The sequence below is a fragment of the Cololabis saira genome, chromosome 13 (genome assembly GCF_033807715.1).
Source record: "Cololabis saira isolate AMF1-May2022 chromosome 13, fColSai1.1, whole genome shotgun sequence".
Taxonomy (NCBI): Eukaryota; Metazoa; Chordata; class Actinopteri; order Beloniformes; family Belonidae; genus Cololabis; species Cololabis saira.
The window spans coordinates 29447102-29474889 of NC_084599.1; the positions used below are offsets into that span (position 1 = coordinate 29447102).

At 39.5% G+C, this 27788-nt stretch overlaps 2 protein-coding genes across 2 annotated transcripts; both read left to right on the forward strand.

Moving 5' to 3' along the window:
* Window positions 1-1118: 1118 nt before the first annotated feature.
* pgpep1 (pyroglutamyl-peptidase I) lies at window positions 1119-10232 on the forward strand. Its single transcript, XM_061738590.1, has 5 exons — window positions 1119-1267; window positions 3015-3067; window positions 5422-5538; window positions 7206-7438; window positions 7549-10232. Exons 1-5 carry the CDS (start codon window positions 1234-1236, stop codon window positions 7742-7744), a joined length of 633 nt encoding a protein of 210 aa, XP_061594574.1. The 5' UTR covers window positions 1119-1233; the 3' UTR covers window positions 7745-10232.
* Window positions 10233-24144: 13912 nt separating this feature from the next.
* On the forward strand, window positions 24145-26082 carry odad3 (outer dynein arm docking complex subunit 3). The gene is made up of 4 exons (XM_061738986.1): window positions 24145-24213; window positions 25262-25417; window positions 25491-25582; window positions 25756-26082. Exons 1-3 carry the CDS (start codon window positions 24145-24147, stop codon window positions 25578-25580), a joined length of 315 nt encoding a protein of 104 aa, XP_061594970.1. The 3' UTR covers window positions 25581-25582; window positions 25756-26082.
* The last annotated feature ends 1706 nt before the right edge of the window (window positions 26083-27788 follow it).

Below are 27788 nucleotides of genomic sequence, written 5' to 3' on the forward strand. Positions count from 1 at the left end.
TTACTCTACATACTCTCATGTTTTTGTTTTTTGCGTTCCCTGCTCATGTTGTTTGCTTTCTTATTGTCTGTTGTTATAGCTTCTTGTTTATTTTGTGAATATTATTGTTGTTGTTGATTTATTTGTCAATTCTTTTATTTCCTTGGGGAGGTGCTTTTTATACAGGGTTTTTTAACCTCTCCCACACATATTATTTTTGTCTGTTAGTTGTTGTTTTTGTTTTTCTCTTTATTGTGCAAATAAAAAAAGAAAGAAAGAAAAGAAAGAAAGAAAAAATGAAATGTGTCATTAATTAATTAAATGCTGAAATAATAAATATATTTTTTTACTTAAAATGAATATTATTTTAATTAATGAATGACATATTTAATTCTAATTTTAATTAATTAATGACACAGTTAATGAATTAATGATATATTTAATTCCCATTTTAATTAATTAATGATAAGATAAGATAAGATAAGATAAGATAAGATAAGATAAGATAAGATATTCCTTTATTAGGCCCACAGCGGGGAAATTCGCAGTGTACAGCAGCAAAGGGGATAGTGCAAAACAAGAGGCATCAATAGAAATAGAAATAATAATAATACTATAATAATAACAGAGTATGACACACTATAAACAGTACTGATATAATAATAATAATAATAATAATAATAATAATAATAATAATAATAATAATAATAATAATAATAATAATAATAATAATAATAATAATAAAAAAAAAATACTGGTATACAAATAAGATAACAGACGGATATTTACATAATTGCACGTTGTAGTGAATGCTATTGCACATTATTTTCCAGTATGTATTTTCCAGTATGTACAGTATATACATTTATTATCAGGTTGTTATGTATGTATGTGGTCTACTGTGAGCAGTGCTGGTTGTGTAGTCTCACAGCTGCAGGGAGGAAGGAAGGAAGTATTTATTTATTTAATTTTGGCACAAAAAATCCTCCATACATAAGTCCAGTCATTACTAAATGAATAATAGCTATAAATGGTTGTAATTTTCCTGTTTGTGTTATTATTATTTTTTTGAGACATGCGTGGGCGTGGCTGATGACGTGCTGACGTCACGCGTGACGCGTCCTGCAGATGAAGCAGCGCGTCAGGATCAGTCGCTCTGCAGAAGGAACCGTCAGTGGCTCCGACCCGCTCCGCGATCCTGCCTCACTTTAAAACCCCACGAATAGCAGCGGATCCCCCCGAACCAACTGAGAGATGGACAACAGTAAGCAGAATGTGGTCGTAACAGGTTTGTCCATCCTATTCACTGCTAATGTCTGGTTTGGTGGCAGTTTGGAGAGCGAGTGAAGTGGAGGAAAAGTTGCAGAGATGACAGCTGCTCCGCGTTAAGCCTCAATTATGGTTGTGCGTTAAATCGACGCAGTGCCTACGGCGTAGGGTACGCGGCGACGCGCACCGTACGGAGCGCGTCGTCGCGTACCTACGCCGTAAGCTCTGCGTTGGTGTAACGCGGGACCATAAATCAGCCTTTAATGGCGTCAGGCTGGTCTATACGGCAGTTGTGTCTTGGAAAACCACACTTTATCTCTTATGAAAACACAATTACATTTTATTTATTACATAGAAAAAGTATTTCATCCCGGTGATGAAAATCATTGGTGGCTTTTGTTTCGCTTTGCATTCTAACTAACATTTTAAACTTACATTTTGAATTGATCAAGCTCTGATAAATTGATGATACACTTCTTTTTGAAATATGTTAAGTCAAAGAAACGCATATATGAGCAATACAGACATTTTAAAGTTAACGTTAAGTTGCTTTGGTAATAAGAAGACCATATGTTGAGGATACCACATGGCAAAAGAAAAACAAAACAACCTAACTTAAGTTATAATAATAGGTTGAACCACAATAACTTAAAAAGAGAAAAGGAAAAATGCATTGCAATTGAATGTAGTTGATATTACGAGTCAGTCTATTATAAACAGCTCTATCTTTGACTTTTTCTTTTGGTTACTGGTGACTTTTTTGTTGAGACATACTTTTACAAACGGTTGGGTTTTATTGTTTATAGGCATGGCATCACTACCACTTATAAACAACAGTATTTTCAGCTGTGATTTCTCTATTAAAAGTCTGTAATCATATTTCCTGTTTAAGTACATTGCTTAAATCCTGCACCTAAAACTGCTTCAGCACAGTTTAAATATATTTCTGTGTTATTATACACAGCATGTTCTATTTCTTTGTATGTCAACCAAATAAAAATACAATAATCATCATTTTAGTAATATTATTATTACTTTATATTTAGGATTTGTTTTACAAAAAGTCAAATTTTCCAAAAGCTCCATTGTACTAACACAAAATACAGTGATGTTGTGATCTCAGACACAAAGGAGTGTTGAAACTCGCAGCCCCATCTGATAGTAGATGTGTAGATTCCCTGGGAACAGCACCTTCACAATAGCAGGCCGACTGGCAGCTGCTGGCCCCTCGCTCTGCTCCTTTTCAGCAGTCTGTCAGACAGACTGATCCTTTCTCCACCCAACCCCCAGGGACCTGCTGACCCCAAGACGGGTGGCGAGGGGGGTCAGTCACAGATCCTTATGTAAACAAGCCTGTGTGAATATCCATTAGCTCATAAGATTATTTTTTTCTGTATGTTGTATGAAGTACTGCCTTGGGAGTTGTAATTATGAGCCACATTCTGGTGTAGCTCATTTTCATAATTTATTTACTTAAGGCATACAATGGAATGACATCTAAATTGAAATATTTTAACAGGTAAAAACAACAAAGGTCACATCAGCTTTTTGTTACATGACCTTTTGAAAATAATACATTCACATATCTCTTTCTACACAGCAAATTAAAGTGTATCTGAGTTCTTGTTTTATTCTTAGTTCATTTTTTTGTTTTTCTTAAAAACAAAAACAATAATCAGATTACCAGCCTCACCAGAATCTTTCAGATTCAATACCCCAAAATCTTTTGGTTTACCAGTTTAAAAAAATCCTGAAATCTTTTGCAGGTTTTGGACCATTTGGAGAGCACACTGTCAATGCCAGCTGGGTTGCAGTTCAGGTATTTTCCCTCCATCAGTCTGTCTTAATTAACACATTTATCAGTTGCACTTTTAAAGGTCAAATAAAACAGTAATAATGTATGGTTTATTTATTTGTTTTGTTGTAAACATAAATAGCATGAATAAGTTCACTTTTTATTAAATTAATTTGAATCCTTGTCACTCTCTTCAAGATATTTATATATATTTTTTACAAATAAATAATGATAATAAAAATTGTAACAAATCTGGAATCGTTTTAGGTTAATATCATGATGTTGGCAGCATTTGAACCTGTCTGTGCAGCATGTACTTATGTGATGCTCCAGTAGCTGCCAGAGCAGCGTTTGTCAGAGGCTTTCTGTGGGGGATGATGGTGGTTGTCAGGGTGTCTAGACGGACTTGATAAGGATATTAGAGGCAAACAAAAGGCCACATTGTGGCAGGGTCACAGACATGGTCAAACTGGTCTCTTCAATACTGTGGGAGGGGTCTCGGCCCATGTGTCCTATAGGGAGACTGGGGGAGGTGTAAGTTCACTAGCTGTGAATCTGACAGATTTGTCTTCCTTATGATGTATGATTGCATGTTTTATTACTTTCCATTCTTGTGCTCCTTTTATTTATGATAATTAATACTTCCAAGTGAATTGTCAAATAGTAAGATGCTTGAATGTGTAGGCAGCCAAGAGGCCTCTTCTGAAGAGCAAGCAGGGATTGAAATGCATCATCCTATTGGTTAAGACAAACTCTATAAAGTAGGGATGGGTGGTATGGACTAAAAAATGTATCACGATCATTTCTGGCATTTATCCCGATAACGATAAAAATGACGATAAAAAAAATACCAATTCAACTCCACGTTTGTAACTATAAATCTATCTCACTCTCATGTTTGTTACACAAAAACGTCAACGGGAATTTTTCCTTCTTTCCTTCTTTCTTTCTTTCTTTCTGGCTCATTTCATTCTTTTTTTTCAGGCTAATTTCTTTCTTTCTGGCTCCTTTCTTTCTGGCTCATTTCTTTCTTTCTTTCTGGCTCATTTCTTTCTTTCTTTCTGGCTCATTTCATTCTTTTTTTCAGGCTAATTTCTTTGTTTCTTTCTTTCAGGCTCATTTCCTTCCTTCCTTCCTTCCTTCCTTCCTTCCTTCCTTCCTTCCTTCCTTCCTTCCTTCCTTCCTTCCTTCCTTCCTTCCTTCCTTCCTTCTGCGTCGATTTAACGCAGAACCGTAAATCCGGCTTTACATAAAAATGTCATCAATGGGAATTTATAGTTTTTACCGCAAGATGAGAAATTCTTATCGTGGGGAATTTTTTTGACGGTTTATCGTGAACGGTAAAATATCGCCCATCCCTACTATAAAGACATATTCTGTAATTAACAGTGGCCTTATAGCATGACTAAAGTAGATGGAATACATGTTTATGTTTTTTTTAGTTTTTTTTTTTTAATACTCTTTTTATTGGTCTTTCAATTTTATGGGTACAAACATCAGAACAGAACAAAACAAGACACAACAAAACATAAAAATAAAATTAAAAGAAAAAAAAAAACCCAAACCAACAGTAAGCGCTGCGCATACGTATGCATAAAATGAATAAGTAAAATAGGTAAATTAAGAGACAGGTAAACGAAGAGCACATACATGGGATAAGTGAAAGAAAGAATAGGCAGTCCTCATCCTTCAGGGGCAGAAGCTGAGTTAAGGCTTCTGTAAGAAGGAGTGCAATGGTTCCCAGATCCTCCAAAACTTGTCCGATTTGTGATGAAGGTCATGGGTCAACTTCTCAAGAGGAATAAGAGCAGAAATCTGTGACATCCACATGTCGACTGTAGGGACCTGGGGAGTGGACCACCGCAGCAAGATAAATTTTTTTAGCCAGGAACAAAAGAATTATCAACAGAGATTTGGTGTCCGTGTCCAAAAAATTGTCTGGAGCATCATGGTTGAGTAAAAAGAAAGAAGGAGTCAGCAAGAGCTGTTTACCAGTGACCTCCTGGATTACAGAGTGAACCCCCTTCCAGAAAATCTGGATGTGGTCACATGACCAAAACAAATGGATAAATGTACCTTTGTGTTTATAACAGAGGTTGGAAGTGTCAGGGAACATTTTCTGGAGGCGAACAGGAGTGTAATAAGTCCTGTGGAAAAATTTTAAGTTCTGTTCATGTATAGAGATTGAGGTACATTTAGGAAATGTCCCGCTGCAGATCTTGTCCCAGTCTACAGGATTAAATGTCACCTCAATTTTTTTTTTTTTTTTTTAATATTATTTAATATAAATTCATCAAAACTCTTTTAAGAAACTGTTGAGTTTCTAAATTTAAATTTAAAAAATAAAAAATATCCAATGTGTTTGTTCGCTCTGACAGGAGCTGAAGAAGCTTGGGCTGGGCAGTAATGTGGACCTGCATGTATGTGAGGTTCCTGTAGAGTACCAGACAGTTCAGAGTTTGCTTCCCTCGTTGTGGAAGCAGTATCATCCACAGGTAAGAGGAAAACCTCATGCAACATCTACACTTTTTTCCACTTTTAAAAGCATAATCCAGGTACACATATCAGCACTGATGTCATTATATAGCTCCTGGGTTCAACTCAATGTCAAACCAAACTGATGGTTACTGAGCTTGATACATCTCATCAGTAATCAAGCGCAAATGTGTGTGTAAACCATAATGTATAACATTCAGTTATACTGACCTATGATATACGATTACCAACATTTTTTCATTTTTATTTTTTGTTATTCATTTTATTTTTTAATATACATTGTATATTTTTTATTCTTATTTACATTTGAGGTAATGGGGTTTCCATATCTTCTCACGGCACTTAAGACGTCCTGTCACAGAGGATAGCAAGCAATGAAGCTTTTTCAGGTGTTGTTTTGTTCCAGTCTTAATGCAAACGTGGTTAAAAATGAGCAATAGTACTCAGGTTTTGTTGTTGCATATTCCCTTTTCAGCAGTCTCTATTAGGGATAGAGAACTGCAGGCAGGTCTGTCCAGGACCCATGCCTTCTTCTTCTGCAACCCCTTTTAATGTATGCAGAATGTGCTTTTGGAAAATACATGAATGTTCCTGGAATAGATATTATCTTGGAGGGAACATACGATGTTCTAAAAGCTCAATATGCTCCTTTGCGTTGATGTTACCTCTACAGAAATGTAAATGGGCTTTACCAAGGGTACTGAATCTGATATGACGCCATACTATCACAGACCCTGGAATTTTTTACTTTGGCTAACTACAGTCACGCTGGTCCTTTACATCTTATCCTCCTAAAAATATTGGAAATACCTGTTGATCTGACCACAAAACATATCCAGTGTTTGATGGTCGGTCGCAAATACTATAAATATTATTTAGACCTTTTCGTGTACAGAATGTGTACAATAAAAGCAAAAATTTACGTTTCCAAAGAGTGGGGTTTGATCCAATACTTGAACATATTGAATTCTGACTCTGACATCTTTTACAAAGTGAATTATTTGGCCTTGGTGGCAAATGCACAAGCAGATGAGGCATTTTGAAAAGAGTAAAAAAATGAACTTTCATCAATCATCACCATCATATCTGAGCTTAGCTTGCAGCTTAAGGCACTACCTATTTCAGTCACAGTTTGTTTATCTTTCTACAATCGAAGATGCTTCATCACAAAACAAACTACATTTGAGCTCTCTCTTCTGATGTGTCTTTCAAACTACACGCTGTATGCTGACACATTTGAGTGCTATTGTACATGCATCCTGCGTTTGAGCAGTAATGATGTACACACTTTTGTGGACTGCGGGTGGTTCTTGGCAGAACCAAGCAGCTGAGTGCTCGCTTCAGTCTGCAATTTGGGTTCACTTGCATTATTCGATGTGGATTAGAAAAGAGAAAAATCTGTTCTTTCCCTTTTTATTAATATTGAAACGTAAAGAGGATTTTATTAAGACACAGGTTATCAGTACTAAGGCATCTACTCAAATTAAGAAGTTATTGTGACGTTACAGGTGCCCTAACTTTGACAGTCATGGGACCTTTTTTATTTATTTTATTTCATTTTTTAATCTTTTTTGACATCATAAACTCCACTGGTGTAAATGAAAGTCCTCTCAGAGGGATGATGGGTATTTTAGTGACTCCAATTGTTTCTTCCTTTTCCTGTCAGTTGGTAGTTCATGTGGGAGTCTCGGGCATGGCTACCACCGTCACACTGGAGAAGTGTGGCAGAAACCATGGATACAAGGGTCTGGACAACAGCAGCTTCTGTCCCGATTCACAGTGTTGCATTGTAGGAGGCCCGGACTGTATCAACTCAGTTATTGACATGGAATCTGTCTGCAAGAGAGTGACTGCATCGGGGCTGGGAGTAGCTGTCTCCGTCTCTAAAGATGCCGGGAGGTGATCTTATTTATTTATTTATTTAATCTTGTAGTAGCTTGCTTGTGTCATTTGAATCTAATGAAAAATTAACTCTTATTTCTCTTCATTCATACTCTCCTCCCCAACAGGTATCTCTGTGATTTCACCTACTACACATCTCTGTATCTGAGCCATGGTCACTCTGCTTTCATTCACGTGCCTCCTCTCGGAAAACCTTACGGCAGGGAAGACCTGGGCCGTGCACTGCAGGCCATCATCCGGGAGATGCTGGAGCTTCTGGACCAGGCCGAGGAGAAGATCCACTGCCAGCAACACATCCACTAATTGACCTCCAGATCCCGACCAGCCGCTCCAGCCCTCGTCACACAAGAGAAATTGCACTTGACCACAAGCAGCCAACCTCATTCTCTTTTTAAATTGTTGCCTATAGTCCTTTTATATTTTCTAAATACATGTTTCTTGTTTTGCTAGACTTGATCTCAGATATGTTTTGTCTCCCATTGTTAGAAACAGAAAATAGGAGTCTCAAGACAAAACGCACTGTAATCAGAGCCTTTGTCATACTTCTAACAACACGCACCATTCTAATCTTTGCGTTGGGGGGTGTTAATTAGATGTGTTTATACACAGTCACAGATGGAGGGTCTGTTATGTTATGTTTAATATGATGTGTAAGTCCCAAATGTGACTTCTATCAATGCACCTTATAGGGTTAGGGTTACTGAAATGATTATAGAAGACACATCTGGGTGAAAAGTAGAAATCCAAATGTTTTCACTTTATTTTCTTTTTTTTCTTTCTTTAAATCTTCATTTTAAGGTTTTGCTACTTCACATTATACTACAGTTAACTTGTGTTTGTACCTAAATGTCTATGAATTGTTAATATGCATTATGGTTTAAGTAGAGATGTTTAGAATTTCTAGTTGCATTTTGCTACTTATGCTTTTTTTCCCAATTTTTCTGAGTTTACCAGTCTTGTTTTGTTTTTAACATTTAATTGTTTCTGGAGTAATTTTTCTTTATAAGAAGTTGAAAATTTGCCTTCCTTTACAAAGGATATTTAAATCAGGGAACGGGTTGGTTCCAGCTCATACTTCCCCAGTTAGTTGGCCTAGTTCTGACAGGAAAAAAAAGACAACATATATCTCCATTACACTGAGATCTGGCACCAGGCTGTGCAATGTTGTTTTTCAGATCTTATTTACCATATCTCTGAGTAATTCATGTCCGTTCTATGATCTCACCTAATGCGTCTAAGAAACTGTGTACTTGAAACTTTTTGTTGTGTTTTCTGGCTGTGTGAAACAGATAATTTTCTTTAAGGAAACATCAAAATACACTGTAAACAAATATTTTGTACAATCTAACGGCATATCTTTTTTCTTTTTTTTTATTACTACAAAATAAGTGTTTGGTTTGAAAGGAAGAGTCTACCAAACTACACGGAGATGCTGAATTATTGGATGGTGAAATTCTGTGAAACTTCCATTTACAGTCAGCACTGTATGAAAATAACTAAAGAAATATGCAATCCAATACTTAATTGTGAACTTTATCTCCATAGTTGTACAGCCCTAGTTGCTACTCCATCAAAGCTTTCTGGTCCCTAAATCGGATATGGCTACAGTACTCGTAGATCTGATGAGGTTGGACTCAAGTTCCGTCAGAATTAGGCCTTGACTTTATTTTCAGTTGCACTTTGTTTTGTCAGTTTTACTTAATGTGGAATATGGACAGCATTTCTCAATGTGAATGGTTTAATCTACGTTATATATGTGCGTGTTTTGTTTTCTCTTACTTTAACTTGAAATGTAGCTTTCCAGACATGCAACTGTTTTTTTGTTCTTTTTTTCCTCTGCCATTGTTTTAATGATTATGTATGTGAAATATGCTTTATTGTGGGTTTTCACTTATTTTCTTTCCCAGCCTTCCTGTGTTCTGACTTGTTGCATAAACAGAACCAGGGTTTTTGTGAAGGTGGACTTGTGTTTTATTTTTGTTTTTGTTCGTTTTGTGGGGGTTGTTATGTTTCTTTCTTTGGAGTAGGAATTGTAGCTTTGAATAGTCTATAGACTGATCATACTGATATACTGCATCAGCAGGCTGTGTGTGTCTAACAGAAGGATACAGATACACTGGTTTTAACTGGTGTAACTAGGTTTGTATTACTAAAACTGCTCATTTTATGGCATTAGTTTACAAATGAAGTTTTTCTCTCTCTTTTTTTTTTTTAAATCTTGTACAAAAAAAACATATAACACCAATTATTATCCTGGGGCTCACAGTGTAACTCTTTCCTCTAATCTGAAATTCATCATGGCTTTGGTATTGTAGTGTAATTCTTGATTATATGGTTTTAAATTCCAGTATTTTCTTAAATCACAGGCACGAGTCCATAGGTACTTATATTTCACAGTGTGGCTTCGTGAGTGCTGGGATGTGAAAGGGTTGTGGAGAAGCTGACTGCAGCATTTCTTCCTAAAGTTTACCTATGAGGTGACCCCTGACCCCCCCGACTCCCTCCTGTGCCTTGCTGTTGTTAATGTGTGTTATTAAAAGGCCTTACTAATTCTCAGTGGGTCAGTTGAAAGATATATTACTGATGCTGTCCAGTCAAATGTGTGTCTACCTCAATTTCTTCTTTTTTTTTTTTAAATCTCGGTGTGTGCTCTGTTGTACACCAACATTATTGGTCTGTGATTTACTGTGACTTCTTTTGTTTATCGGAAGTTTTCTCCAGAAGATTTCTTCTTCCGTGTCATTGAAGCAAATTACAGTCAGTAATCTCGCTTTGTATAAGAAAAGCTTTGAAATAAAGAAAATTAAAGATTTGCATATCATGTATTTGAATCTGTTATAGAGGGAATGCACATGACGTCACAGATGTGACTTCACAGTGGGTTATGCCCACTGAGTGGCAGCGTAAACTTTCAGTTTGAGCAACTCGAAAACATCTAAAATGGTAAACAGCTGTTGTGCCATCGACTGTACTCATAGATTTAGCAAGAAATCTGAGTTATTGTTTTACAGACTGCCGAAAAATAATCTTATGAGAGACAAATGGATCGCTACAATTCCCAGAAACAACTGGAATGAATGAATGAATTGTTTATTAAGGTGTCATACACCTCTAAGGTGCCCAGCCTATAAGGGCTTACAAGACACAGATACACTACACCAGCAAACAAATATCAGCTGCGTACAAACAAAAACACAAAATTATAAATTCCAGTTACATTACAGATCAAATTACAGATCCTTTCTCAGTTTCCATATAATTTGTCCTTTCTCTGTTTCCAGGTTCTCTTTATAAAGGTAGCTATAGAGAAAACCTGCTCTCTGAAAAACTATTCCAATTTAGCATCATCCTCAGTCCAAAACAACTCAGGTTTCAAATCTTGCATTTTCTGAAATAAAAGCTACCTGGCTTCATCATATAATGGACAATAAAACAAAAAATGAAGTTCATCCTCAACAACATCATCACAAACACTACAAAATTGTTCCTCTTCAGGAACAGAGTTATACCTACCTGTTTCTATGGCCAGAGGGAGAATCTCAGTTCGCAATTGAGCACATAATGATCTTTTTGGATTTCAGGCACCGAGACGTGGATTTGCGGTTCCCATTTTGTATCAGGTAATGTTGGATTTTTGGGTAGCTAACGTTAAACGGTCAAATCATAAAGTTTGGTGTTTGGGAAAGTGACGTCAATCCATACCCTCTATTGAGACATGCATTTTTACTCGGTAGTTATGCCTATCAGAAGGAATCTGACTGACATAATCACGGGGCGGCCTGTGTCTTATCCGATACTCTTCTTCTCTAACTGTTCAGCTTTCTGATCTCCAATCCGTCTGTTACATTCTTCATCACAACTGTCCTGGTCATAAAAACGTAACTGTACAGCAACAAAATGGAATTATTGAATATATACAGTGGTGGACAGTAACGGAGTAAATTTACTTGAGTACTGTACTTAAGTACATATCCAGAGGATTTGTACTTTACTTGAGTATTAGATTTCTTTGGTACTTATTACTCTTACTTGAATACATTTCCAAGACAAATATTTTTACTTTTACTCGAGTAAATTTCTAGGAAGGCTGAAAAGTACTCGTTACTTTCAGGTCTGCTCTTTTTTCTTCTTCCCTAAAATCCTATTGGACACAAGCTGTTTTTGTCAAAGGAGGAGACCGATCACAGTGCACGCTCTCCACTGGGATGTACGTAAAGCGGAAATACGTCAAGCCTCCTCAAAACGAAACCGCCAAAGTAGCCTGTGTTTGTCAAGACAGAGCCGCAACAAGTCAAGACAGAGCCGCAACAATGGCTACGCCTGCGTCAGGAGAAGAAAGACAATCCGCTGAGTCGTCTGAGTCTGATAATGAGCCGGACTCGGAGCAGGGACTTTCACAAAATCCTTGGCCGTATCTTAACTCAATGTTTGAGTTCGAACGAGTAAAAAACGAGAGCACAGACAAACCACAGACATTTATTTTCAAATGTTTATTGTGTCTGCCGAAGCAGAACTACCTCTCTGCTTTCAACAACTCAACAGCTGGTTTAAAAGAGTTAATTCTCAGAAACAAGAGAGAAAGATCCTTAAATTAATTTATAAAAAATATAGTAATTTACTGATGTGGAAAATAAGAAATTTACTCTTACTTTTACTTAAAGTAAATTTAAAAGCATTTACTTTTGGATACTTAAGTACCTTTAAAAGCAAGTACTTTTCTACTCTTACTCAAGTAATATTTTGACTGAGCTACTTTTACTTGTAACGGAGTAAATTTTGAACAGTAGTATTTGTACTCTTACTCATGTACTGGGGTCGAGTACTCTGTCCACCTCTGAATATATATATATAAAATCTTATGATTACTCTATATTATCTATTATCTACCTATTATGTTTTTGTGCTCTGAATTAAAATATGAAAAATATTTGATCACATCATCAGCTGTACCTTTAAAAAGCTAAGCTAATGTGAGCTCTGGCAACTTAATTTATGCATTTTATCTTGAGCTTCGGCCACATATATATTAGGGGTGGGACGATACGGGTAAATCACGATTCAATACTGTGGCGATATGTGGCGCACGATAACAATAATATCACGATACACGATATCTACGATATTGTGTATACAATATTCAATATATTGTAAGAAATTTCATCAACGATATAGGCCTATCACAATATATGTGACTGAAAAAGAAAAAATACCCATAAAAAGGAAAACGTCTGTAGTTATGAATTTATTCAATGCCAAAACTTCATACAATGTACAAAGAAAGTGCATTTGCATAGTACCTCACTGCCTCCTAGGCCTGTAAATGTAAACACTACAGCTGGACAAATTGAAGTGCATGATAGTGCGGTGACAACCACGTAAATCCATTATGTGTGTTGTAATAAATATCGATATTTGCCGTCAGTTTATTTATTCGATTATTTATTGCGACAGAGAGCGCAACAATATATTGCAATATCGATTTTTTCCCCCACCACATATATATATGTATATGTATATATACCAAAGGTTTGGACACAACTTGGTGTGTCCAAACCTTTTGGTCTTTATTGTATATTCTTACATACATATATAGTATGGCATTTCGGACGCACCGCAGGATTCGATCTGGACAATAACAGCTGAAACTTCTGTGATAATGATAACAGACGTCTATTCTTTTACTGTGTGTACTCTGGAACCTTCTGGGAAGACTTAAGACTGCATATCAACAATAATTCTTCTAACTAACCCCCTAACAACAGGGGATATTATATTTGGGACCACCCTTGAAGATAATATAGGTGACTTTGTTATCAATAACCTTGCCAAGTTCTTTATTCATACATGCAAATGGGGAAACAGAAAAACAATCTTTTCAGCTTTTAAAAGATACGTGATAAACAACCATCTCAGTGCTTTAAGACTTTAAGACTGATTAAAAACAAACATGGTAAACAACTCCACGCCTATATAGATCTGAAGATATTTGAAGATGACTAATGCCCCTGCTTCTCACCGTTTTTGTCATCATTTATTATTATAATTGTATTTATTTATTTTATATTTAGTTGTTTTTAAAACGTTTTACTTTTGACCCGCCATTTGATAATGTCCTTGCTTTACAACTTAGCCTATCTGTTACTGTTGTACTCTTACAGTGATGCAGAATGTGTTGTGTGCCTTATAAATCTACATGCTGTTTTATATGCCTGAAGGATTTGTACAATATTCAAGTGTTCAATAAAAAAAAAATAATAAAAACTACACTACACATAAGGGTCAACTGTACAAGAAGTTAATTTTTAAGGAATATCTTCGCTTTTTTTTGTTTTTTGTTGTTTTTTTTGTTGTTGTTTTGCATGTTTCAACTGCAACTGCTGTTGAAACATGCAGTGCTAATTACATTTTGAATGTACACTACGATATAATTTTAAATTAGTTTATAACCCCCATTTGAACCTAAACGTCGCCGTTTCCGGGCGACCGTTGCTAGGCAACCGTAAACTACAGTCGACCGAGGCTCGTGTCTATAACTTCGACGCACTCGTCTCACCGCACTCGTCTTTGTGGTTTTTTTTCCCAGATATCTTTTAATTGTGAACAAATGAAAATATAACAATGTCATGTAAGGGCAAAAAGAACGGAAACTCGAAGCGTCAAACCCAACCATCGGGTAAGTACATACATTTGAATTGAAATCTTTATTTCGAGCATACAGAAAAAAATTTTACAAAACAAAAACATCCATCCATCCATCCATTATCTATGCCCGCTTTATCCCTTGCGGGGTCACGGGGGTCTGCTGGAGCCTATCCCAGCTCATTTCAGGTGAGAGGCAGGGGTTACACCTTGGACAGGTCACCAGTCCATCACAGGGCAAAACAAAAACAGAAAACAAATAAACAGTCATTAGACTAAATCAAAGGGAAATAAACCTTCATGCCCGAAAAGGAGTAGGAGGAAGTAAAAAACTTATTGGGTCCTCCTACCCCTTGTTTCTACTTCAATTTTGCTTGAAAATAAAATAAGAAAAAAATAAAACAGCAAGCTTTACGTTATCAAAAAATTATAGCCTACCTGTTATTACCAGAGCCATTATAATATATACCGTTTTATATAAGTATATTATGCTGAATCCCCACACAATCACTACCTCATGTCTCCTCTTCCCTGTATTTGGCAAAAATCATTTCTTTGTATTTGCTTTTGAATCTGTAGATGGTTGGACATTGTTTCAGTTCCTTACTCAGACTGTTCCATAGCCTCACTGTTTGAAATGCAAAATGTTTTGCTTGTAGTTCTACATCTCTATAATTTAAAATTAATTGGTTCTCTTAATTCATATCTCCCCTGTCTTTCCTGAAACATTTGCTGTATTTGTCCGGGTAAAGATTTATTTCTGGCTTTGTATATTATTTGTGCAGTCCTTTCTCTGCAATATCAAACAATTGTATTATTTTAGATTTAATGAATAATAGATTGGTGTGTTCTAGATAACCGGCATTGTGCATAATTCTGATAGCTCTTTTTTGGAGAATGAATACTGGTTCCAAAGTACTTTTATATATTTATATGAAACACATATGAACAAAACTACACTAAACCCAGCCCTTACTTTCTTGTGTTGTTGGTTCGAGAAGCTGGTTTTACTTTGAAGGAGGACGCCGGGTCCACCATCCAGAAGAACAACGAGTTCATCAGGCAGCTGAAGGAAGAGAACAGGAACCTGCGGACACAACTGGTGGAGGCTGAACGCGTACGTCACAACGTCACACACACACACCTCAAAATCACCTCTCAGAATCTTTTTTTTTTTTTTTTAATGCATCAAAATTAACATACAGGGAAGTTGGGATCAGCAAACCCTTACATCAGGCCAGTGAAATAACAACAAATAGGAAAAACATAAAACATTTGGTACATTCATATATCAATGCAATTAGTAACTTAATATCAACCTAATCTAATGGAAAACAAATTAAATCAAAATAAATAATACAGAGAGGAGGAGTTACATTAGTATAACATTCAGGGGTTTCCATCTTTAACATTGTTGAGGTGTACAAGTATAGATTTACATTTATGATTCTTCATATTCTTTATGGATGTGATAAGGCTTTCAATCTCAAAGAGAAAAACATGAAGTTTGGGGGATTATTTGGCAAATTTTTATTTATGAATATGGAACTTCCCCATCAAAAGTACAAAGTTAGTGGCATAGTCAATATTCTTCAGTTCACTATGATAAAAAGTGACTATATCTTTCAGAGAGAAGGTATAATTTCTATGCACAAAATTAATGACGCTACCTCTTTCCAAAAAGCTGAGGTTTTGGTACATTCATAAAACAAATTAACAATAGTCTCCTCTTGCTGTCCACAAAAATAACACATACTGTCAATATCTATAAATTTTGATATTATCGAGTTAACAGGAGAAATTCCATGTACAATTTTGAAATTAACTTTCTCTAATTTTATTTGTGACACAGAATCTGAAAGGTAAAGACCATGTTTTCTTCCAATCAATATCTTCAATAATGGATCTCCAGTAAAACTGTCCTCTTGGACTGACTCTATATTGTCTATGGGAAAATATCACGTAGTTTATTAGTGCATTTTTGGTCAATCAAATCAATACCATCTAGTGCTAATCTGGGCCTAGTGTTCTTTATCTCCCCATGTGACACGTGTCATTTCATAAGTTGTCTAAGACCATTTGGGATAGCTTTAGTTACAGTATAAAATTCCTTATATTTGACAGGAAAGTTGTGATTGTGCATAAACCGTTCAAAGGTGAAAAGATTCCCAGACACATCAAACAAATCATATAAGTTATTAATACCTCTTTGATGCCACACTTGTCTCTTTTTGTTATGTCAATATTAATCCAGAGGTAAGCTTTGTAAGGAGAGAAGTTATGATTGTAACAGATCTTCCATGACAACAGTGCTTGCTGATGGAACACTGATAATTTTATAGGTAATTTAGATGGTGAATAGTTAGTTTCAATAAATTTAGACGCTGGCGCCACCTAGTGGCGATGGATTTTCGAACAGTCTCCAATGTAGTCAGAACTGTGAGAGAAAGAACAGTCCTATCGAAACTCGTGAACTTATGGGACTTCTCACCGCTCTACGAGTGAATTAAACAGTCGATGCAGACGGATGAGACACCCAGTGTACGACGTGGGATTTATCCTTAGTGTCTCAATCACCACAGTCAATTTTCTTTCCGTTTATGATGGCTGAGCCTCCTTTGAAAGTGGCCTTCTTACCTTCCTCTTTTTCTCTAGCTGCCCTGTCTCCGGGTGGTAGAGCCTCAGTTATTCAGAGCTTGTGATCCCGTAGAAATCTTGAATCTTTGGCCTCTCTCCAAATGATCTCTCGGTGGTGGCGCATGGAAAACAGATCGTAGTGCGTGGAGATCCGTCGTTCCTCTTCTGCCCAAGGCGATGTACAATGTCGACTACCTACCCAATCTTGTCGCATATTTTCGGAGCTACGTTCCTGAGAATGCCGATCACCACTTCTCTGATCTCCTCTCCATCCTCCTCCTTAAAGGAGACCTATTATGGCATTTAATGTATATTTTAAACAGGCCTTGAATGTCTTAAAAACAATCTAAAGCTTGTTTTTTTCTACATAAATGAGAAATTTAGCCTGTGGGCCATGTCTCTATTTTTACCGCTTCTAACCTCCTTCTTTATGAGGGATTCTGAGGGGAGGGGAGGCTATGATAATGAGGCACTGTGCTGATTGGCTGCCTGAATGACGTGTAGCAGGAGAGGGCACAAAGCCTCGCTCTGGGCACAAGAGCAGCGTCTCCGTACACTATTAAAGCATGTCCGATATGATGCGAGCAAGCTTCAGTGACAAAATCAATTCCATTTGCTTTATTTTTTTTTGTATTGGACTGAGCGTCAAGACTTTTGTATGCCTTCAAGCTTTGTTTCGTGTATTTCCCCGGCATAGAAAATTAAGTACATATAAATATCAGGAAACTCGATTCGTGGCCAAATATTAATGTCCATGGACCACTGGTTCTTCGGGTAACTGTATGGGTCCCTGTCATGTCCAACTGCCTTTAATTTAAGCCGATAATGTTATCCTGTCTGTTCCACAGTTTCCCCTACTAGTTGCAGCCATTTTTGCCACTCAGTGCGAGTAAGGGGGTGTGGTCCAGTGGGAAAGTGACGTCAATGCATACCTTGTTTGACCTGAATTGGCCAAGTCAGGTCAAACAAGACAGGGAATTTGACATGGTTATTTTCGCTCACTGTACAGTAAATAGACAAATGACAGCTCTTATTATCATACAGTATATACAATTTTAAAAAAAGTGAAAGGTGCAGCAGTATGAGGTAGACATGGTTATTGAAAGGTGCATTGTTGCAGCATATGATTGTGATTATTATTATTATTCTTATTATTGCACAGTGGTTGATTACTCTGAGACTCTATGAGTGATCAGAGTTCATCAGAGCAACAGCTTGGGGGGAGAAACTGTCTGAGTCTGGAGGTTTTGGCTACAGAGCTCTGTAGCGCCGTCCAGAGGGGCGGAGGTCAAACAGACTGTGTCCTGGGTGTGAGGGGTCTGCAGAGATGCTACCTGCCCGTTTCCTGGTCCTGGATAGGTGGGAGGTTAGTCCCAATTATCCTCTCCGCAGACCTAATTGTCCGTTGCAGTCTGTGCCTGTCTAGTTTGGTGGACGTGCAGAGGACGGACTGTATGATGGCAGAGTAGAAGGTGGTCAGCAGCTGCTGTGGCAGGTTAAACTTCCTGAGCTGACGCAGGAAGTACAACCTCTGCAGAACCTTCTTCCTGACAGAGTTGATGTGGGTGGTCTACTTCAGGTCCCGAGAGATTGTGGGTCCAAGGAACCTGAAGGTGTCCCCGCAGGCTCCCGCTCACCTGGGCTTCTTACCTTTCAGAGGGACAAGCAGAAGTCGGCTTTAACCAGGACCAGCTCCGAGTATGACGCCTTCCTCAAGATGTCAACAAGCGAAAGGGAGGTGGGAGATGTTTATGTTTATATCTCTGTTTGTTTGTTAACCAACATCCAAGCTCCTGGGTTTTTTTTTTAAACTTTATTAACAACAAGTGACAAACTCAGAAAAGAACAATAGCAAATATTAACAAAGTCATAGCACCTAATAATTACAATATATTTCACTCATTAACAAATCAGGTAAAAATCTAAAGAAATGGAAAAGAAATCAGGGTAATGTTCTTTTGTTTTGTTTTTTAACACTCAGAGGTACCAGCAATAACAGGCCAGAAATCTATAAGCCAGTTTTCTCATCATTGTATGAAGCTTTTTTTTTTATATATATAATATATATGAGGGGGATCGGAGGGGGGCTGGCAGGAAAACACACAACGGACACATAAGCCTTTGGAATCTGCAAGAGAGAAAACAAACAAACAAACAGAAACGGGAACAGGCAGAGACACAAACAGCAACCATTCCAGGTCTCTAAAACTGAATCAGTACTAAGCTACTGCGATTATCTGTCCCCAGAACTGTCGGGGGGGGCATGTAAGTGAGTGAGCAGGTGTATATGTCTGTATAATTGACCCTTTGTCAAGCCCGGCCCCCGTTGCTAGGTTGGACAAAACTGTCATCTCTCCTGTTCACTTCCGTTGTAAAAACAGGATTTTACATCACTTTATTTCTAATTAATGTACCAAAGAAAATCAACAGCCACTAGATGTAAATAAAAAGGAACACTTCAGGTACCGTGAAGTGAGTTTAAAAAACAGGTTTTTGGCAAAAACAAGATCTTTTGATTAGTATAGCTGATTAGCTTTATCCAAAACAGACATTTATCGTAAATTACAGTTGGTTTTGGGATGAAAGGTATTCCTGTGATTCTCTCTGGGTAGTGGGTGTCACGTTTACAAGTTCCCCGAGCACACCGCTTAACCATTTAAAGATAAATAAATAAAACTTTCGCGGTTGTAGCTATGGGTTGTAGCTGCTGCCGAGCAGACTTTGTTTTGGAAGTACGGATCGGATTTCTGCTAGTTTGGGGATAAAACTGCGCTGCACCATCACGACATTAAAAGTGTTCCTCTTATTAATACAAAGTTTAAAAAAAAATAAAATCCAGTTATTTAAATTTGGATCCAAGGCAGTAAAAACTACTTTTTCCATTTATGTGAACGAGAGAGACGGCTGTTTGGTCCAACCGGATATTCTGACCTGGATGTAGCAACGGAGGAGGATGTTTCTGATTGGTCAGTCAGGGACCAATCAGAAGGATGATAAAGGGACAATTGTGTGTGTGCAATGTTCCTTAAAAGATACAAAGATCAGTCTAAATTAACTGAGATTTGGAATATGAGAGATTTTTTGCTTGTTGTTTTTCAACTTTATCCAAGGAAAGCTTTAAGAGATGGAGTTCCTGTTTAAACTTGGTGGTCTAAGCCGGGCATACACTGTGCGATTGTCGGCTCGTTTTTAACCGATTTTCCAGTCGTGCGACTATTTTTTGGATTGGGCCTGATTTCGACCCAATCGTTGGTCATGCCTCGTGCAGTATACGTGGGGTAACAACGAGAGATTAACACCTCACGACGAGCTCCCGATCACGAATTGTGTGCTCGCAAGAAAATCAAATGTGTTTGAAATCCTGGTTGATCCTCATGAAGGTATCGCACAGTTGAAGCAGCTATGACCCGATTGGCCTCATCCTTTCGCAGAGATTCCCATAACGTTGTGACAGATTGACAGTGATACTGACCACTAGGGGCTGATCCCTAGTGGTCAGTATCAGTATCAAATACTTTCATAACCATGTACATCTTGTTTTTTTGTTGTTTTGTTTATTCCAAAGGTGAACTAAAATAAGGCAACTAATTTGTGTTTTAGAAGCATTACTAACATGTTGTCTCAGTGTACGAGTGAAGAGAGGTTTCAAAGGCCCTCTTCAGGGTTTGTTTGCTTTGTTTTTCCCAGGAGGCTCTGTCGCATCTAGAATACAAGGTGCTGTCCAATCAACGCAAAATCAATGCCGAACAGGCCGACCTGAAAGCTGCCCAGCAGCGCTGGGATGGGACAAAGACGAACGTGGGCGGAGCAGGACCTGCCGATGTTCAGGCCCTGAAGGAGGCCAAGGAGAAGGTGGTGACCTGTCTGACCCCGGAGATGTCTGGCTGGAACCGGATCAACACAACTGACCCCTGTGTGTGTGTGTGTGTGTGTGTGTGTGTGTGTGTGTGTGTGTGTGTGTGTGTGTGTGTGTGTGTGTGTGTGTGTGTGTGTGTGTGTGTGTGTGTGTGTGTGTGTGTGTGTGTGTGTGTGTGTGTGTTCAGGAAGTACGCGCGCTGCAGAACCGTGTGGATAAAACCCAGTTCAAGTGTCGACAGAAGGCAGAGCTGGTGAACTCTTATCAGAAAGTCAGAGATCACATGCAGGTCGGAGCTTGATTTACCTCTCCACCCAAAGTTCATTTGGTTTTGTTCGGTTTTTGGTTCTTAACAAAGAATATTGGAGGTTTTTCCTTGAAACTTTTCTGGAGAAGTTGTTGGAGACGCTTCCTGCATTCGTGTCGGTTGGTTCCCAACCGAACAGCACCGGTACCTGAACCCAATGTGCTGCTTCTGCTTTTCAGAAGTAAAAAAACTACAGTTCCTCTACCGACCACTAGGGTCTGGATCCGGACCTGCGGTTCCGATAGCGACCACTAGGTTCAGTCTCCGTAGTCCAAGTTCGGATCCATCACAACTTCCCAGGACAGGATTCATCTATTTATCTATGTATTTTGAACCACATCAGGACCAATGTCAAAAACTAAGATTAAGTCTTTTACAGCAATGTTAAATAAGACGAGGAGAGAGAATAAAACCGATGGAAATCTCCTTCTGTGGATTAAGTCATTTATATTTACGACTGCGACCTTCCTCCTAAAAGTCTCTCTTCCTCCTCTTCCTCCTCTGTCACCTCCAGGACGAGAGTCTCACCTACCTGGCCCGGCTGGACGGTCTGGAGACGCAGCTCCTGAACCGTAAAAAGGAGCTTCAGCAACTGCTGGTGAAGCACAGACACATCCAGCTCTCCACCGAAGCTGAAGAGGTCGCCCCCCACCCCACGATTCTGTGTCTACGTTTGCTGTTTGTGACCCGTGTAACGCCGGTCCCTCTCTGCACCCGACCAGGCGTCGCTGCAGCAGCACCAGCAGCTGCTGCTCACAACGCACCAGGAGAGGAAGTCCAAAATGGCAATCGGCTTCAAGGAACATGAATACCAAGACACCGAGGATGAGAGCGTGGAGGTGACGCAGCTCCCCAATGTTCTTCCTCTTCCAGCCACAGACGGGACGCATCAGACTCTCATCACCATAGAAGAAGAGTAACCATTGCATCTGCGTGTTCAGGTGCAGTCTGAGGACCCGCCCAGACCCACCTGCCCACCAGGTGAGGAGGACTCGGCCCCCTCCAGCTTCACCCAGACCCTGAGAAACCTCCAGGAGGCCAAGGATTTACAGGTATGGATGAACTTCCACGTTCCAGTTCCTCTTGCCACCACTAGGGGCAGGCGCCACCCATCTCCGTTGGAATTTTTTCAACTGAGCCTGGTTCAGCAGATGGTTTTGTGTCACACCACCCAGGTAAAATGATACCGTATACAGCAATTAACTCACCCGTTCCACCACCAAGCCCTCAGCACCAGTTCTTCCTACACAGTCTGTGTTTCACCCATCCTTTTATTCTGGTACGACCACGGTGTTCCCTCAACTCAGGCTTTCTATTTCCAGGAGATCTCAGAGTCCTTCATCACTCAAAAGGAGACACAGGACTCTCTTGAGAAGATGAAGAAGGAGAACGAGGAGGTCCAGCAGCAGCTGAGGGAGCAGAAGCAGCGACTCGTGGAGGAGGTGGAGAACATGAAACGTTCGGCGGAGGCCACGCTGTTGAGGTGAGAGCCACATGTTGAGCTCCCTGAGATGGGGGGGGATGCTGTCTGACCCGTGGACTCCATGCTTCTCTGCTCATGTGGGGAGCAGTGAGACGTGTTTGGGGGACCGCCTGGTCTCCACGAGGCCCCAGGACGTCCCAGCCTGCAGTTAAATGATCGTCCCTTGGCTGCTGGTGGATTGGACCAGACGTTGGGGGAGACCCGGTAGATGGGAATGTTTAGTGAGGGAAGTGTGAGGCCTCTGAGGTCGGCCCGCCCACAACCAGAGCCGAGGCCCAGGTAGTTAGAAAGCCTAACCAGGCCTAACGAGGTGCTGAACGGTACAGTGCTGTTGTGGTTGCTGCGCCTCTGCTGCGTTGCTCGGGTTTAGTTCCCCACGCCCCTGGTAACCCCACCCTCATCAGCCGTAGAGACTCAAACCTTCACACCGTAGGTACTAGTGGCCTAAAGCCTTTAGGCCACTTGTACTGTGGGTACAATGAGAGTTAAAGGGGCAGTTTGGTGGTAGCCAGCTTAGTTAGCCTGGGAGCTAAGTGTGAGTGTACTGCTTGTTCTTTTTTAAAAGGTTGTATAACAACTAGGGGGGGGGGCTTTAATCCCTGCCTAAAGGGGTTTTGTCAGGAGAGTCTGGACTCCTTCAGGGGGGACCTGCTCCTTCTCACCAGGACCCGGCCGAGCCGGTTTGATGGACAGGTGAACCCCTGACGGAGACGCGGGACACGCTGGAAAGATTATGTAATGTAATGTATTTTAAGTAGGGATGTCCCGATTCGATCACATTGTTTCAGACTTGATCTAAATCAGACGTTGCATCCCAATCAGGGATCGGATATATATTTTATTCTCATTATTTTTCATCAGCGCATTAAACAGACGATGAAAAAAATGCCAAACAACTGGTGGATCAACAAGCAACGTAATGTTTCACGACAACGCTGCTAATAAAAAGAAATCTATGGGTGAGGGGAGGGTGCGAGGAAGATCATAGGTCCTTCAAACACTAACATTTTATTCTTTCAGCCAGAAAAGGACAGTAAGAAGTGAGAGTCTAAAAAGCACATTACTGCCTTACTTTATGACACTGTTACACCTTTATTTGCTTATTTGTTTACATGCCTGCTGGGTATTTCAAGTTGAGCAGCTGTTTTTATTTAATTCAATTTGTTTAAATCTGCACTATTTTTACTAGTTGAACTATTATTACTTGGGGGGACAACCTGGATCTGTTTATTTTGCATTTGTTCATTTTTTTAAAAGTGTAATGAGAGTATCGGGTCGGGACTCCGTATCGGCAGATACTCAAAATCAGGTGACTCGGAATCAGATTGGGGGCCAAAAACACCTGATTGGGACATCCCTAACTTTAATTATATAGCACTTTCCAACAGCCTTTCGGTGTGCCAAAGTCATTTACAACAAGTAAAAGATAAGGAGGATAAATAAGAACAATCAAAAACAATAAAACAATAGAGGGTATGCATTGTCGTCACTTTCCCGGGCAACGGAGATGTGTGTGTGTCCTCTCCTCAGCTCAGCCACCAGGTTTATGAACATCTGCACCTCAGAGTTGGATCACCAAACAGACTTTTGTGCTGCCATTGCCTGTCGAATAAAATGAACAAGAAGCCGCCGTCAGAGTCGCTCTTTCACTGATGACCAAATCCTGTGTGACACCTGTCTCTGACTCCACCAGGCGGCAGCAGGAGCTGCAGGAGCGCTCGCAGCAGCTGCAGCATCAGCAGCAGGGACGCGCCGCGGCCAAGGAGCGCCGGGACCAGCTCATGAAGACCTCCGTACCGGTCCGGGCCGGTGTGGAGCACCTGTCCAGGAAACTGCAGCACATCCACCTGGTAACTTTTTTTTTAAATAACTTGTTCTTTTTATTATTTTACCTCTTTTCTTATCATTTTATTTCATTGTATTTGTTATTTACTGTTTAATTGTGTCTTGCCGCTTTTTTTTTAACAATATCTTTATTGATTTTTCATTCACACATAGAATATTATAATAAAGGACATTTCACAGCTATTTCTGACTTAACAGTCTTAACTCCCCCCATCCCAACCCACATCCCTTCTCTTTTTACATCTCTCTTGTTATAAGATCCAAAATTAGTACAAAATAACATACGATAGTATTGTAAATACAGTCCGATGGTACCTCTAGCAAATTAAAGATATACATAAACTAAACAAATAACCAAAAATTACACTTTTACTTTCGCCCTCCAAAGTCCTTCCCCTTCCGAGGCTCGCGACAACTCTGAAATTTAGGTATCCTGCCCTGCATTTTCCTCCCGTAGAAGCACCTCTATATCTAATTTTTTAATAAATTGATCAAATGACATCCAGATTTCCTCGTACATCCCGAGTTTGTTTTTTAATGTAGCCTATATGTTATTTTCTCCATTGACCTACATTGTGCCATAGCCTTGATCCAAGCACCGATTGTAGGTGCATCCGTTTTCTTCCAACTGAGAGCTATAATCTTTTTTGCCTGCAATATAGCGAAATCAATAAATGTATGTTCTTGGGGTTTAGAATTGAGATCTGTTGGATATAAATGCAGCAATAAGAAGGTAGGCTCCAGTGTCTTGCCGCTTTTAATGTTGATGTAAAGCACTTTGAATTACCTTGTGTTGAATTGTGCTATACAAATAAACTTGCCTTGCCTTGCTTAACGAGGCTTACCTGTGAGTCAGGACCTCACCTGTGAGTCAGGACCTCACCTGTGAGTCAGGACCTCACCTGTGAGTCAGGACCTCACCTGTGAGTCAGGACCTCACCTGTGAGTCAGGACCTCACCTGTGAGTCAGGACCTCACCTGTGAGTCAGGACCTCACCTGTGAGTCAGGACCTCACCTGTGGCTCCTCCAACGTACCTCTGTTCCCGCTCCAGAACCAGGACGTGGCTCCGGGAGACCCGGCTCCAGGAGACGCGGACGATAAGGTGGTGCAGCTGGCGAAGCGGCTGGAGCTGCAGTCGCAGGTGTTGCTGCGCGAGCTGGAGGGGCAGGACCTGGCGGCGGCGAGGAAGGAGATGGAGGAGTCGGAGGTGAGGAAGCTGCAGACGCCGGCAGCATGAACCTGCTTGAACGTTGTCCTAAGTCTCACGTTGCTCCCGACAGTACTGGGACACCATCCAGAGGGAGATGCCGGCGTACAACACCCGGGTCCTGGTCCCCGGAGACCAGGACACGGACCACGGATCCTTGTGAGGGTGAGCAGACAACCTTTACACACACACACACACACACACACACACACACACACACACACACACACACACATACACATACACATACACATACACATACACATACACACACACACACACACACACACACACACACACACACACACACACACACACACTAACCCGTCTCTGTGCAGCACCGGGAAGGTGGCGGGTCGTCGGAGGTTCTGCGGAGTCGGATCGTTCAGCAGGAATGAAGTGATTTGTGTGAAATGATGGATAAAGTTCTATTAATCCACTGAGCAGTGAACGCATCACTGCCTGGACCTGGTCCTGGAACTGGACCTCGCCGAGGCTCGTCAGTTCACGTCCCAGCAGGTTCCTCCCAACCCAGCTCCAGTAAGAGTCCAGTAAGAGCTCGACCTCCTCTGCAGAACCACCAAATGGTTCAGATGCCTGTGTGTTCTGGTGTTAATGTTTGCCAGTTATTTCATGTTTTATATATTTCATGTTATACCCATAATAAACCCCTTTAAAATTAAATTCCAAAAACTCAATTCCTCCTGTGTTTTCTGGATCACATTTCAAACACAAAATGACTCAATAAATCAATAACACTGCTATCCGAGTCAGCTGCACCTGTTCACTAAGCAAAAACTATCTTGTAAAACAGATCTGGTTCCCCTCTGCTCACAGCAATGTCCACTGGTACAGAATGCACCGTACCAATAACAGACATGGCCAGAGTGCGTCGGGGTTTTAAGGGATGACTCATAAACGAGCAGCTGAACATCACATTCATCAATATGGAATAACAACCATAAAACTATTTTTTTTCTTTGTGTAGGTGCCAAAATATCGACAGCTCTCCAATTAATTTGTATATATGTATATGTATATATATATATATATATATATATATATATATATATATATATACTTTCCACCACTTTCTAACATCCTCTGGCTTAATTTAAAATAAAAAGATCTCATTTTAAATATTTGAAACATCACCAAGCTACCAGTGCTAACAATTGCCAGCCCACTGTCCATGCTCTTTCTGCTCCTGCAGGCGTACGTTTGTATTGTGAAGCAGAAAGATGGTTTGCTTGCATTTTTGAACAAATACATAATTGTTTCTGGAGCTTATTGCATTTTTAAATATTTTTTTTTATATCTTGAGATCCAGGGTTATTCAGAAAACATTCACAGCCGTAGCAGTGAATAAAGATAAATAGTTTAGTCACTGTCTTGTCTCAGTGGAAATGACCTGCTTCCAAAGTTAAGTAAAAACAGAATTTTTCAGCTGTTGCTGCGTCTTGTCTACGTTAGGAGCTTTTGCGCTGTTTGAACAGTTTACAATGTTCATGCAACTGGAGAAAGTTCCCCATATTATCTGTTTACACCGCAGGAATTATAGTTAATTAGTTCAAACACCTGATAGTGTGAGGTCTTTTTTTTAGCTTCCACTAAAAGTAGGAAGTCTCTGAGCATGAGGGGAACCATGTGGACCTGCGCATCCCCATCTGCTGTCATCCTTGCAGTGAGTGGCCCATTGAATAAAGGTTAAAGGTAAATTACAAAACTGGATCAAGCATTAAAGAAAAGGATTCCAAACAAATGTAGCCTGTCATATAAAAGTTCACACCATCTAATATTAGCCATTAAAAAGCTGAACCAAACCCAGAGGAATGTAGTGACAATGAAACCAGGTTGATCTAAAATGGATACATTACTATCTATTTTCACTTATATACCACCCACTAACTAGTCACAATTAGGCACAATCATTCTTTTATGTGGGGCAACTGGAACCAAAAACCAAAAAAACAACAAAAACATGAAGGAATATTGTCCTGAGTGTTACCCAGGAAAGCACTGAGATGTGCCCTTGAAGGCACCTATTCTTCGTGTCTTGTTTTCTTCTGCTTTTTATATAAAATGTATCTGAGGCAATAAATAATCTGCATAAATAAATTATAAGTGTAAATAAATAAATGTAGCCTTGGCTTACATTATGTGATACAGAATATTATTATTTTGGAAGTCGTCTTCTTCTGATCTGTGATGCACTTGTATAGACATAACTGACACTAACCAGCATAACATTTCCAGCTTTACCTAGCCTTTTAATTTTCATTTTTTTCAAGGAGAACAACTGATGTTAATACATATTTTAAATGTTTACTTTAAAAAAATTAATATAAAAGTGGCAAGGCTTGGCTCAAGT